The sequence below is a fragment of the Mobula hypostoma genome, chromosome 15, assembly GCF_963921235.1.
Source record: "Mobula hypostoma chromosome 15, sMobHyp1.1, whole genome shotgun sequence".
Lineage (NCBI taxonomy): Eukaryota > Metazoa > Chordata > Chondrichthyes > Myliobatiformes > Myliobatidae > Mobula > Mobula hypostoma.
In genome coordinates, this window is record NC_086111.1 from 2,413,145 (window position 1) to 2,427,534 (window position 14,390).

Here is a 14,390-nt window from a genome sequence, read left to right on the forward strand (position 1 = left end):
AGGACAGATGGGGGCTCCTTAACAAGGCAAAGACTAATTATGGAGCTCTGGTATGCAGGCGTAGCTCACTCTGAGGATTTGCAGTGCATGATGGATGCTTTGCCAGAGTATATAAAGCTCCTGGGACTTGATCAAGAAAACCCAAGTCCTACACCAACCTGCTCCTAAACCTCCATCCACACTGATTATTTCCCTTATCTTGACAGCCTTCCAGAGACAGCACTGACCTTGAAATAAATTGCATAATTGGCTATGCGAGTGGAGATTTCGCCACGCTGAGAAAGGAGGTTTTTGAAAACTGGGATATCAAGCTTCTGGTTTGGATACCTATAGCCCTCCTTGCCATATGGAGCGGCGTCATGGACAACATACAGTAGGCACATAAAATCCCTAGAGGCTTGACATCAAAGATGCCTCCGAAAGACTTGGAGAGTTAGCTGGAAGAACAGGCGTACTAACTCCAGCATCCTGGAGGAAGCTAACATTAACTCCATAGCCATAGTCATGTCTCAACACCAATTGTGATGGGTCTGCCACATCATCCATATGCCTGATTCCCTAACCAGCTGCTGTTTGGCCAACTCAAGGATGCAAAGTGCACTCCTGGAGGGCAGAAAAAGTGGTTCAAGGACAATATCAAGACCCACCTGAGGAAGTGCCACATCAACCCGATTGCATGGGAGAAATTAGCACAGGGTGGGAAAAGCTGGAGGACTGACTATGAGGGGACTGCACAACTTGAAGGATACTTGGCCACTGAGACTAAGCAGCTTCAACATAATAAGAGACTGTGAGAGGCCCAACCAGCTACATCCACCACACTTCAGTGACCTATACCTGTCGACTGCAATTTGACTTGTGGGTCTAGATGACTGAAGATGCCGATCTGTAATCCACAAGTAACCAGATCAACCAGCAGGAGAAGAATTGTACTCAACTACGAATGATCGCAGGTGATAATGGTTTGCAAGAAGGGTTGGTCAAAATCACTAATCTAAATGATCCAGCACATATTGTGGGCCAAAGAGCCTGTTTCCGTGCAATACTGTTCTATAAATGCAGGATTATAGATTCTGTCTGGCTAAAATGACAAACTCCCAAGTGGATACGTCCTCTGATCTGTGGCTCAACTTCGTTGCAGTTGTTTTTCTAGGAATGATTGTGACATAGTTGGGTTAAGAAAATTTATTGAATTTAAGCTACCTGTTTTTTTAAGTTTAAACACTTCAGGCAGAATCCGAAGTAGATGAGGATTCATTGGAAGGGTTTAAAGCAAACAGCTCAGTAGCCAAACCTTTGCAAAGGAAAAAAAAATAGAAACCCTCCCCTCCAAGAAAAAGCAACAGATCATAAAACCTTAAGACTTGGGAGCAGACTTGGGCCATTTGTCTAATTAAATCTGCTCTGCCATTTCATCATGGCTGATCCATTTTCTTCTCAACCCTGCCATCTACCTCCACTTTAAATACACCTGGCCTCCACAGCCGCCTGTGACAAGGAATTTCAGATACACCAGCTAAAGAAATTCCTCCTTGTCTCCATTCTAGTTGGATGTCTCTCTTTCTGAGGCTGTGCCCTCTGATCCTACACTCCCCCATCATAGAAAATTCCATCTAGACCTTTCAACTTTCGATATATTTCAGTGAGATTTATTCCCCTCCCCATCTGAATTCCAGGAGAAAAGGCTCCAAGCCATTAGTTGCTGCTCACATGATAAGTCTTCCATTCCCAGAATCATTCTTGTCGACTTCCTCTGAACTTTTTCAATGTCAGCACATTCTTTTCTTAGATAAGGGAGCCAAAACTGTTCACAATACTCCCAAGTGAGGTTAACCTTTAGGGAATCCTGCATAAGGACTCCAAAGCCCCTGTGCTTGAATCTTCTCCCCATTTAGAAAATATTCTACATTTTATTCCTTCTACCAAAGTGCATGACCATACACTTCCTGACACTGTGTTCCATCTGTCACTTATTTGCCCATTATTTGTCCTTCAGCCTCCCTGCTTCCTCAACACTACCTGCCTTCTCACCTATCCTTGTATCATCCGCAAACTTGGCCACAAAGGCACCAATTCTGCCATCCAAGTTGTTGACATACAATGTAAAAAATGGTCCCATCACTGACCCCTGCAGAACACTAGTCACCGACAGCCATTCGGAAAAGGCTCCCTTTATTCCCACTCTTTGCCTCCTGCCAATCAGCTAATGCTCTATCCATGCTAATATCTTTCGTGTATTACCATGGCCTGTTAACTTGTTAAGCAACCTCATGTGCGGCACCTTCTCAATGGCCTTAAATCACCTGGACAATACCACATTGATATTAGGATGCTGTTCATTGACTATAGTTCAGCGTTAAACACCATCATTCCTACAATCCTAATTGATCAGCTACAGAACTTGGGCCTCTATACCTCCCTCTACAATGGGACCTTTGACTTCCTAACCAGAAGACCACAACCTGTGTGTAGCAGTGATAATATCTCCTCACTGATGAGCAACACTGACAGCCCTTGGGTATGTGCTGTACTCCCTCTATAGCCATGACTGTGTGGTTAGGTATACCTCAAATACCATCTATAAATTTGCTGGTGATACAACTATTGTTGGTAGAATCTCAGACGAGATGAGATGGCGTACAGGACAGAGATATACCAGCTAGTTGAATGGTGTCACAGCAATAACCTTGCATTCAATGTAAGACAAAAGAGCTGATTGTGGACTCCAGGAAAGGTAAGATGAGGGAACACAAACCAATCCTTAGAGGGATCAGAAGTGGAGACAGTGAGCAATTTCAAATTCCTGGGTGTCAATCTCTGAGGATCTAACCTGGTCACAATATATCGATGCAGCTACAAGAAAGGCATGACCGTGGCTATATTTCATTAGGAGTTTGAAGAGATTTGGTTTATTACCTATAGATCACTTCTATAGATGTACCGTGGTGAGCATTCTGACAGGCTGCATCACTGTCTGGTGTGGGGGGCTACTGCACAAGAGGGAAATAAGCTATAGAAAGTTGTAAAATTAGCTTCAAGGAGCAGTGGCTCAAAAAGGCAACTTCTATTATTAAGGACCTCCACCAGCCAGGCCTGCCCTCTCATTGTTACTTTCAGGAAGGAGATACAGAAGCCTGAAGGTGCACACCCAGCGATTCAGGAATAGCTTCTTCCCCTCTGCTGTACGATTCTTAAATGGACATTGAACCCATGAACACTGCCTCACTACATAAATATATATATTTCTGTTTTTGCTGTCTTTTTAATCTATTCAGTATACATATACTGACTAATTAGTTTTTCTTGCTGTTATGTATATAGCATTGTACTGCTGCTGCTATGTTAACAAATTTCACAACACATGCAGGTTGATAATAAACCTAATTCCGAAAGGCCTTCTGAAAAACAAGCTTCAGGTTGGATTTTATTTTGTGTTGGCTGTTTTTGTTCGACAATCACAGCTTCTTCCATCTCTGCCCCTGCAGTTTTAAATTAAGGAAATACTAGAGGAAGTGTGAACCAAAGGTGGACGTCACTTTAAAATGGTCCTGAATTGTATTATTGCAGCAAAATTAACCTTGTTGCATTTGTGTGAAGGAAACTTCATCTTGGGCTTCTCATTTTTTATATTCTCAAACTTTTTTTTTGTCTTTCAGAGAAAATGAATCTCCTGAGTCAAAAATGTATAAACATAGATCTGTCCTGTGAGAGATCAGTGAACTTCAGCATTGATTATATTTGAAGACTACGATCAGTGCAGATGTGTTCACCCCATGCAGCCCCCGATGCAGAGTTATAAAAAGAAATGGACTCCACTGTTTGTTTATAAATATGCAATTTTAATTATAAAATGGCTTTTGAATTTTATACTGTAATAAGAATTTGTCTTAACTTGTGAAATATAGGATATGAGACAATAAATTTATAGCTTTGAGTTGTTGCTCTTTTTTTCCAGCAATGTATAAGTTAAACTGGAAAATAACCTGAAAGGTTCAACAATGTGAAATACTTGTGAATTTTCATTGTTGATATTAGTCCATCCAGATAATTCCAGCTATTTCTATTTTAACTAAATTGACAGCTTGATAGCAAGATTCACAGAAAGATTTAACTGCTCTTAAAATGGTTAAAATTTAAGTAGTTTTAGCTGCTGCCAAGCCAATTGGGGGGAAGGGGGGAGATGCGAATTTCTGACTGACCTATGGCACCTTTGTAACACTTTAATATAACCAAAACACTGTAGACATTAGAAATTTGATAATTATGTCTTGTGGTCTTTCTAAATCAAACTTGTAAAGGCTGGCTCACCTAATGCTTAAGCTGATCAAGAAAATAATTTTCTAAATGCTGAAAACACTTATCAAGTTAAAATGAAGCTTGTTTTTAGACATTCAGTAATATTGGAGCAATTTCTGTTCCTGATTGTTTGAGTCTATTGCCAATATAACTGCATCTATCCAATTGAAATGAAAGTGTAAATATATAAATTTGTCGAACTGAAACCTACCAGAACCTAGTACTGATGGTTCAGTTCTAACCATATACTAAAGGAGACAAAAGCAACTTGCTGATTAAAAAAATTGCTACCCTTTCATTCTTTAAACATTAATTGAAATGAAATGTAATTTGGACAACATTCTTAAAAGTTAAAGCATTCAATATATACAAATACTCTTCTGGGTTAAATTAATATATTGATGTATTTTTAGAACTAGTTTACACAGGATTTGAACATTTTTTGATACAAAGTATTGATATAAAGTTAATCTTAACAACACATTGACCTAAGAAATAAATTCCTGAGCAGAGGTACTTTTTTATCAAAAATTCACGAAATGATTAAATTGGAAGTCAATATTGTTCCTAATGAGCATCCTCTTCCTCTGGGTGTCGACGGACTGGATGGAATTTTCCGGTAGGATCTGGAACATACCACTTATCCCATATTTCACTGTAAGGGGAAGTACGACCCCAAGGTTTGAACCGTCCATTCCAGTGCAGCAACTTGGCAGCTTTAATAAAATGTGATGAATACCTGGTACCAGCACTGGAGCCTACAAGAGAAAAAAATACATTCGTTGAATATTCAACTAGGAGGGCTGGTGGTTGAAGACAGCTCAGGAGAGAATACATCTTGAATACAATCATCGAGATACCTCAACATTATCCAAAACCAGACTTCATGTGGACATTTTACTGACACTCTGCCTTGTCTCTCAGCAGGCCTGTGGTATTAGCCAACCATGTCAAATTATAAACAATGAAATGTTATTGAGTTAACATACTATTAATTTCCTCTTCGTAAAATTTTTTGTCAGACTATATATCTTTCACATAGCTCCTTTAGACTGAGGATGATTGGCTTCCACTCTTTAGCATAATTGTATTCAGATGCATTGCCATTGGAATTATTCATGAGGGTCCTGACATTCTCCATCCAGTATTTCATACTGTAAAACAGAAGTTGCCTTTGTATAGTTTCCATAAGACATACAAGTATAATTCGAGAATTTGGCCCATTGAATCTGTTCCACAATTCCATCATGGTGGATTTATTTTTCCTCCCAAATTTTGACTTACAAATCAAGAACATAGCAACCTTTGCTTTAAGTGTACTCAATGATGGCCTCCACAGCCATCTGGCATTGAATTCCACACATTTGCCACCCTCTAATTTTAAAAATTCCTCTGGAAATTTTGTTTGGCAGTACACATATATGGTGAACTTAAGCTGAACTTGAGCTTGAATCCTTCAACGTGGGCATTACACTTATCAAAATCCTTTTGTAGATCCAGATGTTTGCAGAAAGGCCATTGCTGCCCTGTTGATGATTTCAAGGCTGGTGGTTCATCTCTGTTCTATAGGGACCTCCTATTCTGAGGTGGTGTACTCTAGTCCTAAACTCACCCACTATAGGAAACATCCTCCCCAAGCCCGCTCTTATCTAGGCCTTTCAATATTTGAATCAGAATCAGGTTTATTATCACGGGCATGTGATGTGAAATTTGTTAAATTAGCAGCAGCAGTTCAATGCAATACATAGTCTAGCAGAGGGAGAGAGAAAAAAGTAAATCAATTACGTATATTGAATAGATTTTTTTAAATGTGCAAAAACAGAAATACTATATTCAAAATGAGGTAGTGTCCAAAGCTTAAAAGTCCATTTAGGAATCGGACAAAGCTATCTCTGAATCTAATAGATTTAAATATTCCTGATAGATAATTATTAAAATTGATATAAATAAGATCAAAAATTTAACATTCAAATTAAGTAAAAGTATGTGAAACAAAATAATTTATAAAAAAACATATACCCTCTACCTCTTAATTTGCAGGTATAGAATTCCCTCTGAAATCTGTGAGCATGGAACCAAACTAGTATGAGATCTGAGAGGTGATTCTCCAACAATATGCTGCAGAATCCTATTTGCACTTGAATAGCAAAACAACTCAAATTTGTCAGTAACTTCCAGACTAATAGCTGACGCAGTACAATTGAGGACTCGCTTTGTGTGACACAACACCACTGGTTCTGAATTGCCAGTGCTGGCAAAACTTGGACCCCTACAACAGTGGCTGTATAACCACGCTGGGACAAAGTTGTGAAAGGTGTCATATAAATTCAAGTTCTTTTTGTTTCGCTTAATATTTACTGTATCTTCTGATCATGACGTTATTGCTTAGAAACTACATTATCTATCCACATCTGCGAAAATATAATAATTGTATTAAAATAGTATTTTACTCTTTTTAGAAAAGGAACTCTGTGCCATCTCAAAGGAAGGCGGCACAGTCAGAGGTGTTGGCTTTGGATAAAAATATTAAGGCAAGCCTTTGTTTGACCTCTCAGAAGGATGACATGATTCCAAACCACAAAGGTGCATCAATCCTGGTGTGCAGAAGAATATCTATCCTTCAATCAACATTATTAAACCAGTTGCTGTTTGTGAGAGCTTGCCATAGACAAACTGCCTGCTACATTTCCTGTACTATAGCTAAAATCCACAAGTCAGAATCAGAATCAGGTTTATTATCACCGGCATGTGACATGAAATTTGCTAACTTAACAGCCGCAGTTCAATGCAATACATAATCTACCAGAGAGGGAAAAAATAATAATATTAAATAAAATAAATAAACCATAAACAAAAACAACAGGAATTCTGCAGATGCTGGAAATTCAAGCAACATACATCAAAGTTGCTGGTGAACGCAGCAGGCCAAGCAGCATCTATAGGAAGAGGTGCAGTCGACGTTTCAGGCCGAGACCCTTCGTCAGGACTAACTGAAGGAAGAGTGAGTAAGGGATTTGAAAGCTGGAGGGGGAGGGGGAGATGCAAAATGATAGGAGAAGACAGGAGGGGGAGGGATAGAGCCGAGAGCTGGACAGGTGATAGGCAGAAGGGGATACGAGAGGATCATGGGACAGGAGGCCTAGGGAGAAAGACGGCGGGGGGTGACCCAGAGGATGGGCAAGAGGTATATTTAGAGGGACAGAGGGAGAAAAAGGAGAGTGAGAGAAAGAATGTGTGCATAAAAAAGAGTAACAGATGGGGTACGAGGGGGAGGTGGGGCCTAGCGGAAGTTAGAGAAGTCAATGTTCATGCCATCAGGTTGGAGGCTACCCAGACGGAATATAAGGTGTTGTTCCTCCAACCCGAGTGTGGCTTCATCTTTACAGTAGAGGAGGCCGTGGATAGACATGTCAGAATGGGAATGGGATGTGGAATTAAAATGTGTGGCCACTAGGAGATCCTGCTTTCTCTGGCGGACAGAGCGTAGATGTTCAGCAAAGCGGTCTCCCAGTCTGCCTCGGGTCTCACCAATATATAAAAGGCCACATGGGGAGCACCGGACGCAGTATATCACCCCAGTTGACTCACAGGTGAAGTGATGCCTCACCTGGAAGGACTGTTTGGGGCCCTGAACGGTGGTAAGGGAGGAAATGTAAGGGCATGTGTAGCACTTGTTCCGCTTACACGGATAAGTGCCAGGAGGGAGATCAGTGGGGAGGGATGGGGGGGACGAATGGACAAGGGAGTTGTGTAGGGAGCGATCCCTGCGGAATGCAGGGGGGGGGAGGAAAAGATGTGCTTAGTGGTGGGATCCCGTTGGAGATGGCGGAAGTTACGGAGAATAATATGTTGGACCCGGAGGCTGGTGGGGTGGTAGGTGAGGACCAGGGGAACCCTATTCCTAGTGGGGTGGTGGGAGGATGGAGTGAGAGCAGATGTACGTGAAATGGGGGAGATACGTTTAAGAGCAGAGTTGATAGTGGAGGAAGGGAAGCCCTTTCTTTAAAAAAGGAAGACATCTCCCTCGTCCTAGAATGAAAAGCCTCATCCTGAGAGCAGATGCGGCGGAGACGGAGGAATTGCGAGAAGGGGATGGCGTTTTTGCAAGAGACAGGGTGAGAAGAGGAATAGTCCAGATAGCTGTGAGAGTCAGTAGGCTTACAGTAGACATCAGTGGATAAGCTGTATCCAGAGACAGAGACAGAAAGATCTAGAAAGGGGAGGGAGGTGTCGAAAATGGACCAGGTAAACTTGAGGGCAGGGTGAAAGTTGGAGGCAAAGTTAATAAAATCAACGAGTTCTGCATGCGTGCAGGAAGCAGCGCCAATGCAGTCGTCGATGTAGCGAAGGAAAAGCGGGGGACAGATACCAGAATAGGCACGGAACATAGATTGTTCCACAAACCCAACAAAAAGGCAGGCATAGCTAGGACCCATACGGGTGCCCATAGCTACACCTTTAGTTTGGAGGAAATGGGAGGAGCCAAAGGAGAAATTATTAAGAGTAAGGACTAATTCCGCTAGACGGAGCAGAGTGGTGGTAGAGGGGAATTGATTAGGTCTGGAATCCAAAAAGAAGCGTAGAGCTTTGAGACCTTCCTGATGGGGGATGGAAGTATATAAGGACTGGACATCCATGGTGAAAATAAAGCGGTGGGGGCCAGGGAACTTAAAATCATCGAGTATATTGAGTAGATTTTTAAAAAAATGTGCAAAAACAGAAATATTATATTCAAAAAAGTGAGGTAGTGTCCAAAGCTTCAAGGTCCATTTAGGAATCGGATGGCAGAGGGGAAGAAGCTGTTCCTGAATCGCTGAGTGTGTGCCTTCAGGCTTCTGTACCTCCTACCTGATGATAACAGAGAGAAAAGGACATGCCCTGGGTGCTGGAGGACCTTAATAATGGACACTGCCTTTCTGAGACACCGCTCCTTGAAGATGTCCTGTGTACTTTGTAGGCTAGTGCCCAAGATGGAACTGACTAGATTTACAACCCTCTGCAGCGTCTTTCGGTCCTGTGCAGTAGCCCCTCCATACCAGACAGTGATGCAGCCTGTCAGAATGCTTTCGACAGTACAACTAGAAGTTTTTGAGTGTATTTGTTGACATGCCGAATCTCTTCAAACTACAAACATTTGCAATGAAGTATAGCTGCTGTCTTTATGACTATGTCAATATGTTGCGATCAGGTTAGATCCTCAGAGATCTTGACGCCCAGGAACTTGAAGCTGCTCACTCTCTCCACTTCTGATCCCTCTATGAGGATTGGTATGTGTTCCTTCATCTTACCCTTCCTGAAGTCCACAATCAGCTCTTTCGTCTTACTGACGTTGAGTGCCAGGTTGTTGCTGTGGCACCATTCCACTAGTTGGCATATCTCACTCCTGTATGCCTTCTCATCACCACCTCAGATTCTACCAACAATGGTTGTATCATCTGCAAATTTGTAGATGGTATTTGAGCTATGCCTAGCCACACAGTCATGTGTATATAGAGAGTAGAGCAGTGGGCTAAGCACACACCCCTGAGGTGCGTCAATGAGGAGGAGATGTTATCAGCAATCCACACAGATTGTGGTCTTTCGGTTAGGAAGTTGAGGATCCAGTTGCAGAGGGAGGTACAGAGGCCCAGGTTCTGCAACTTCTCAATCAGGATTGTGGGAATGATGGTATCAAATGCTGAACTATAGTCGATGAACAGCATCCTGATGTAGGTGTTTATGTGGTCTAGGTGGGCTAAAGCCATGTGGAGAGCCATTGAGATTGCATCTGCTGTTGACTTATTGTGGCAATAGGCAAATTGCAGTGGGTACAGGTCCTTGCTGAGGCAGGAGTTCAGCCTAGTCATGACCAACCTCTCAAAGCATTTCATCACTGTCGATGTGAGTGCTACCGGGCGATAGTCATTAAGGCAGCCCACATTATTCTTCTTTGGCACTGGTATAATTGTTGCCTTGTTGAGGCAAGTGGGAACTTCTGCCCATAACAATGAGGGGTTGATAATGTCCTTGAATACTCCTACTAGTTGGTTGGCACAGATTTTCAGAGCCTTTACCAGGTACTCCATCAGGACCTTCTGCTTTACAAGGGTTCACTCTCTTTAACGACAGTCTAACATCGGCCTCTGAGACAGAGATCACAGGGCCATCAAGTGCAGCAGGGATCTTCACAGCTGTAGTTATATTCTCCCTTTCAAAGCGGGCATAGAAGGCGTTGGGTTCAGTTGATAGTGAAGCATTGCTGCCATTCATGCTATTGGGTTTCGCTTCGTAGGAAGTGATGTCTTGCAGTCCCTGCTAGAGTTGTTGTGCATCTTGCCATGCACCTCATTCGAAATTGTCTCTTCACCCTTGAAATAGTCCTCCACAAATCATACCTGGTTTTCTGGTACAGGCCTGGGTTGCCAGACTTGAATGCCACAGATATAGCCTTCAGCAGACGATGTACCTCCTGGTTCATCCACGGCTTTTGGTTTGAGAATGTACAGTAGGTCTTTGTGGGCACGCATTTATCCACACGGGTTTTAACGAAGTTACTAACAGCTGCAGTATACTCATTCAGATTCAAAGATGAATCTGTGAATACAGTCCAGTCCACCAATTCAAAGCAGTCCATCAGGTGCTCCTGTACTTCCCTTGTCCAAACCTTCTTGGTCCTCACTACTGGTGCTGCAGTCTTCAGTCTCTGCCTATACTCAGGGAGTAGAAGTACAGCCAGGTGATCAGACTTCCCGAAGTGAGGGCGTGGAATAGCACAGTAGGCATTCTTGATGGTGGTGTAGCAATGGTCCAGCGTGCTGTTCCCTCTGGTACTGTATTGTAAGTGATCTGTTGATGGCAATTGCGTAGTGATTTTTTCAGACTGGCCTGGTTAAAATCTCTCAAAGTGATGGTGAAGGCATTAGGATGCGCTGTTTCGTGCATATTGATCCCATTGCTCAGATCATCTAAAGCCTGCCTGACATTGGCCTGAGGTGGAATGTAAACTGCTACCAGAATGACCCCAGAGAATTCCCGTGGTAGGTAAAAAGGATGACATAGAAACATAGAAACATAGAAAATAGGTGCAGGAGTAGGCCATTCGGCCCTTCGAGCCTGCACCGCCATTTATTATGATCATGGCTGATCATCCAACTCAGAACCCCGCCCCAGCCTTCCCTCCATACCCCCTGACCCCTGTAGCCACAAGGGCCATATCTAACTCCCTCTTAAACATAGCCAATGAACTGGCCTCAACAGTTTCCTGTGGCAGAGAATTCCACAGATTCACCACTCTCTGTGTGAAGTTTTTCCTAATCTCGGTCCTAAAAGGCTTCCCCTCTATCCTCAAACTGTGACCTCTCGTTCTGGACTTCCCCAACATCGGGAACAATCTTCCTGCATCTAGCCTGTCCAATCCCTTTAGGATCTTATACGTTTCAATCAGATTCCCCCTCAATCTTCTAACTTCCAACGAGTACAAGCCCAGTTCATCCAGTCTTTCTTCATATGAAAGTCCTGCCATCCCAGGAATCAATCTGGTGAACCTTCTTTGTACTCCCTCTATGGCAAAGATGTCTTTCCTCAGATTAGGGGACCAAAACTGCACACAATACTCCAGGTGTGGTCTCACCAAGGCCTTGTACAACTGCGGTAGTACCTCCCTGGTCCTGTACTCGAATCCTCTTGCTATAGGTGCCAGCATACCATTTGCCTTTTTCACCGCCTGCTGTACCTGCATGCCCACTTTCAATGACTGGTGTATAATGACACCCAGGTCTCGTTGCACCTCCCCTTTTCCTAATCGGCCACCATTCAGATAATAATCTGTTTTCCTATTTTTGCCACCAAAGTGGATAACTTCACATTTATCCACATTAAATTGCATCTGCCATGAGTTTGCCCACTCACCCAACCTATCCAAGTCACCCTGCATCCTCTTAGCATCCTCCTCACTGCTAACACTGCCACCCAGCTTCGTGTCATCCGCAAACTTGGAGATGCTGCATTTAATTCCCTCATCCAAGTCATTAATATATATTGTAAACAACTGGGGTCCCAGCACTGAGCCTTGCGGTACCCCACTAGTCACCGCCTGCCATTCTGAAAAGGTCCCGTTTATTCCCACTCTTTGCTTCCTGTCTGCTAACCAATTCTCCACCCACACCAATACCTTACCCCCAATACCGTGTGCTTTAAGTTTCCACACTAATCTCCTGTGTGGGACCTTGTCAAAAGCCTTTTGAAAATCCAAATATACCACATCCACTGGTTCTCCCCTATTCACTCTACTAGTTACATCCTCAAAAAATTCTATGAGATTCGTCAGACATGATTTTCCTTTCACAAATCCATGCTGACTTTGTCCGATCATTTCACCGCTTTCCAAATGTGCTGTTATCACATCCTTGATAACTGACTCCAGCAGTTTCCCCACCACCGACGTTAGGCTAACCAGTCTATAATTCCCTGGTTTCTCTCTCCCTCCTTTTTTAAAAAGTGGGGTTACATTAGCCACCCTCCAATCCTCAGGAACTAGTCCAGAATCTAACGAGTTTTGAAAAATTATCACTAATGCATCCACTATTTCTTGGTCTACTTCCTTAAGCACTCTAGGATGCAGACCATCTGGCCCTGGGGATTTATCTGCCTTCAATCCCTTCAATTTACCTAACACCACTTCCCTACTAACATGTATTTCACTCAGTTCCTCCATCTCACTGGACCCTCTGTCCCTTACTATTTCTGGAAGATTATTTATGTCCTCCTTAGTGAAGACAGAACCAAAGTAATTATTCAATTGGTCTGCCATGTCCTTGCTCCCCATAATCAATTCACCTGTTTCTGTCTGCAGGGGACCTACATTTGTCTTTACCAGTCTTTTCCTTTTTACATATCTATAAAAGCTTTTACAGTCCATTTTTATGTTCCCTGCCAGTTTTCTCTCATAATCTTTTTTGCCCTTCCTAATTAAGCCCTTTGTCCTCCTCTGCTGAACTCTGAATTTCTCCCAGTCCTCAGGTGAGCCACTTTCTCTGGCTAATTTGTATGCTACTTCTTTGGAATTGATACTATCCCTAATTTCTCTTGTCAGCCACGGGTGCACTACCTTCCTTGATTTATTCTTTTGCCAAACTGGGATGAACAATTGTTGTAGTTCATCCATGCAACCTTTAAATGCTTGCCATTGCATATCCACCATCAATCCTTTAAGTGTCATTTGCCAGTCTATCTTAGCTAATTCACGTCTCATACCTTCAAAGTTACCCCTCTTTAAGTTCAGAACCTTTGTTTCTGAATTAACTATATCACTCTCCATCTTAATGAAGAATTCCACCATATTATGGTCACTCTTACCCAAGGGGCCTCTCACGACAAGATCGTTAATTAACCCTTCCTCATTGCTCAAAACCTAGTCCAGAATAGCCTGCTCTCTAGTTGGTTCCTCGACATGTTGGTTCAAAAAACCATCCCGCATACATTCCAGGAAATCCCCTTCCTCAGCACCTTTACCAATTTGGTTCACCCAGTCTACATGTAGACTACATGACACTTAACTGTTAGATGTTCCAGGTCTGGTGAGCAGAATTGGGACAGCACTGATATACTTGTGCACCAAGAAGAGTTGATCATGGGGCATACTCCTCCACCTCCGCTTTTGAGAGACTCTGTAGATCTATCCTGACAGTGTATAGTAAACCCGTCAAACTGAATTGCTGCATAACCGGTACCGAAGGGGTTAACCAGGATTCTGTGAAACAAAGGACACACGCGGTCCTAATGTCCCTCTGGTTCAGCACCCTGGCTCTGAGATCATCGATTTTATTTACCAGAGACTGCACCAGCAAGATAGTTGATATACGAGGTTTAAAACCTCGTTTCCTTAAACGCACTTGTAATCCTGATCTTCGCCCACGCTTCCTCCGAGGTTTTCTCTGTGGGCACTTCCGACCACAGACTGTTGTTTCTGTCGGTTTTAAGCAGCGATAGTTCCTTTAAACGCATTAGGACAGCTTTGTTGACTGTACTCACCTTGGAAGCAGTTGTGATTTTTAGCTATAACAGGCTGAAACGGGCGGGAATATTTAATCATATCCACTAAGAGTTCTGCTGCTACT

The 14,390-nt window shown here is 42.8% G+C and overlaps 1 protein-coding gene across 3 annotated transcripts in view; it reads right to left on the bottom strand.

Annotated features, from left to right (window-relative positions):
- Positions 1–3,656: 3,656 nt before the first annotated feature.
- Positions 3,657–14,390, bottom strand: part of glt8d1 (glycosyltransferase 8 domain containing 1) — a 43,917-nt gene continuing 33,183 nt past the window's right edge. For all 3 annotated transcript variants that reach the window (XM_063067609.1, XM_063067610.1, XM_063067611.1), the window contains one exon: positions 3,657–5,054. In XM_063067609.1, the coding sequence (XP_062923679.1) occupies positions 4,864–5,054 (191 nt within the window). In that variant the 3' untranslated portion in view covers positions 3,657–4,863. The remainder of the gene's footprint in view (positions 5,055–14,390) is intronic.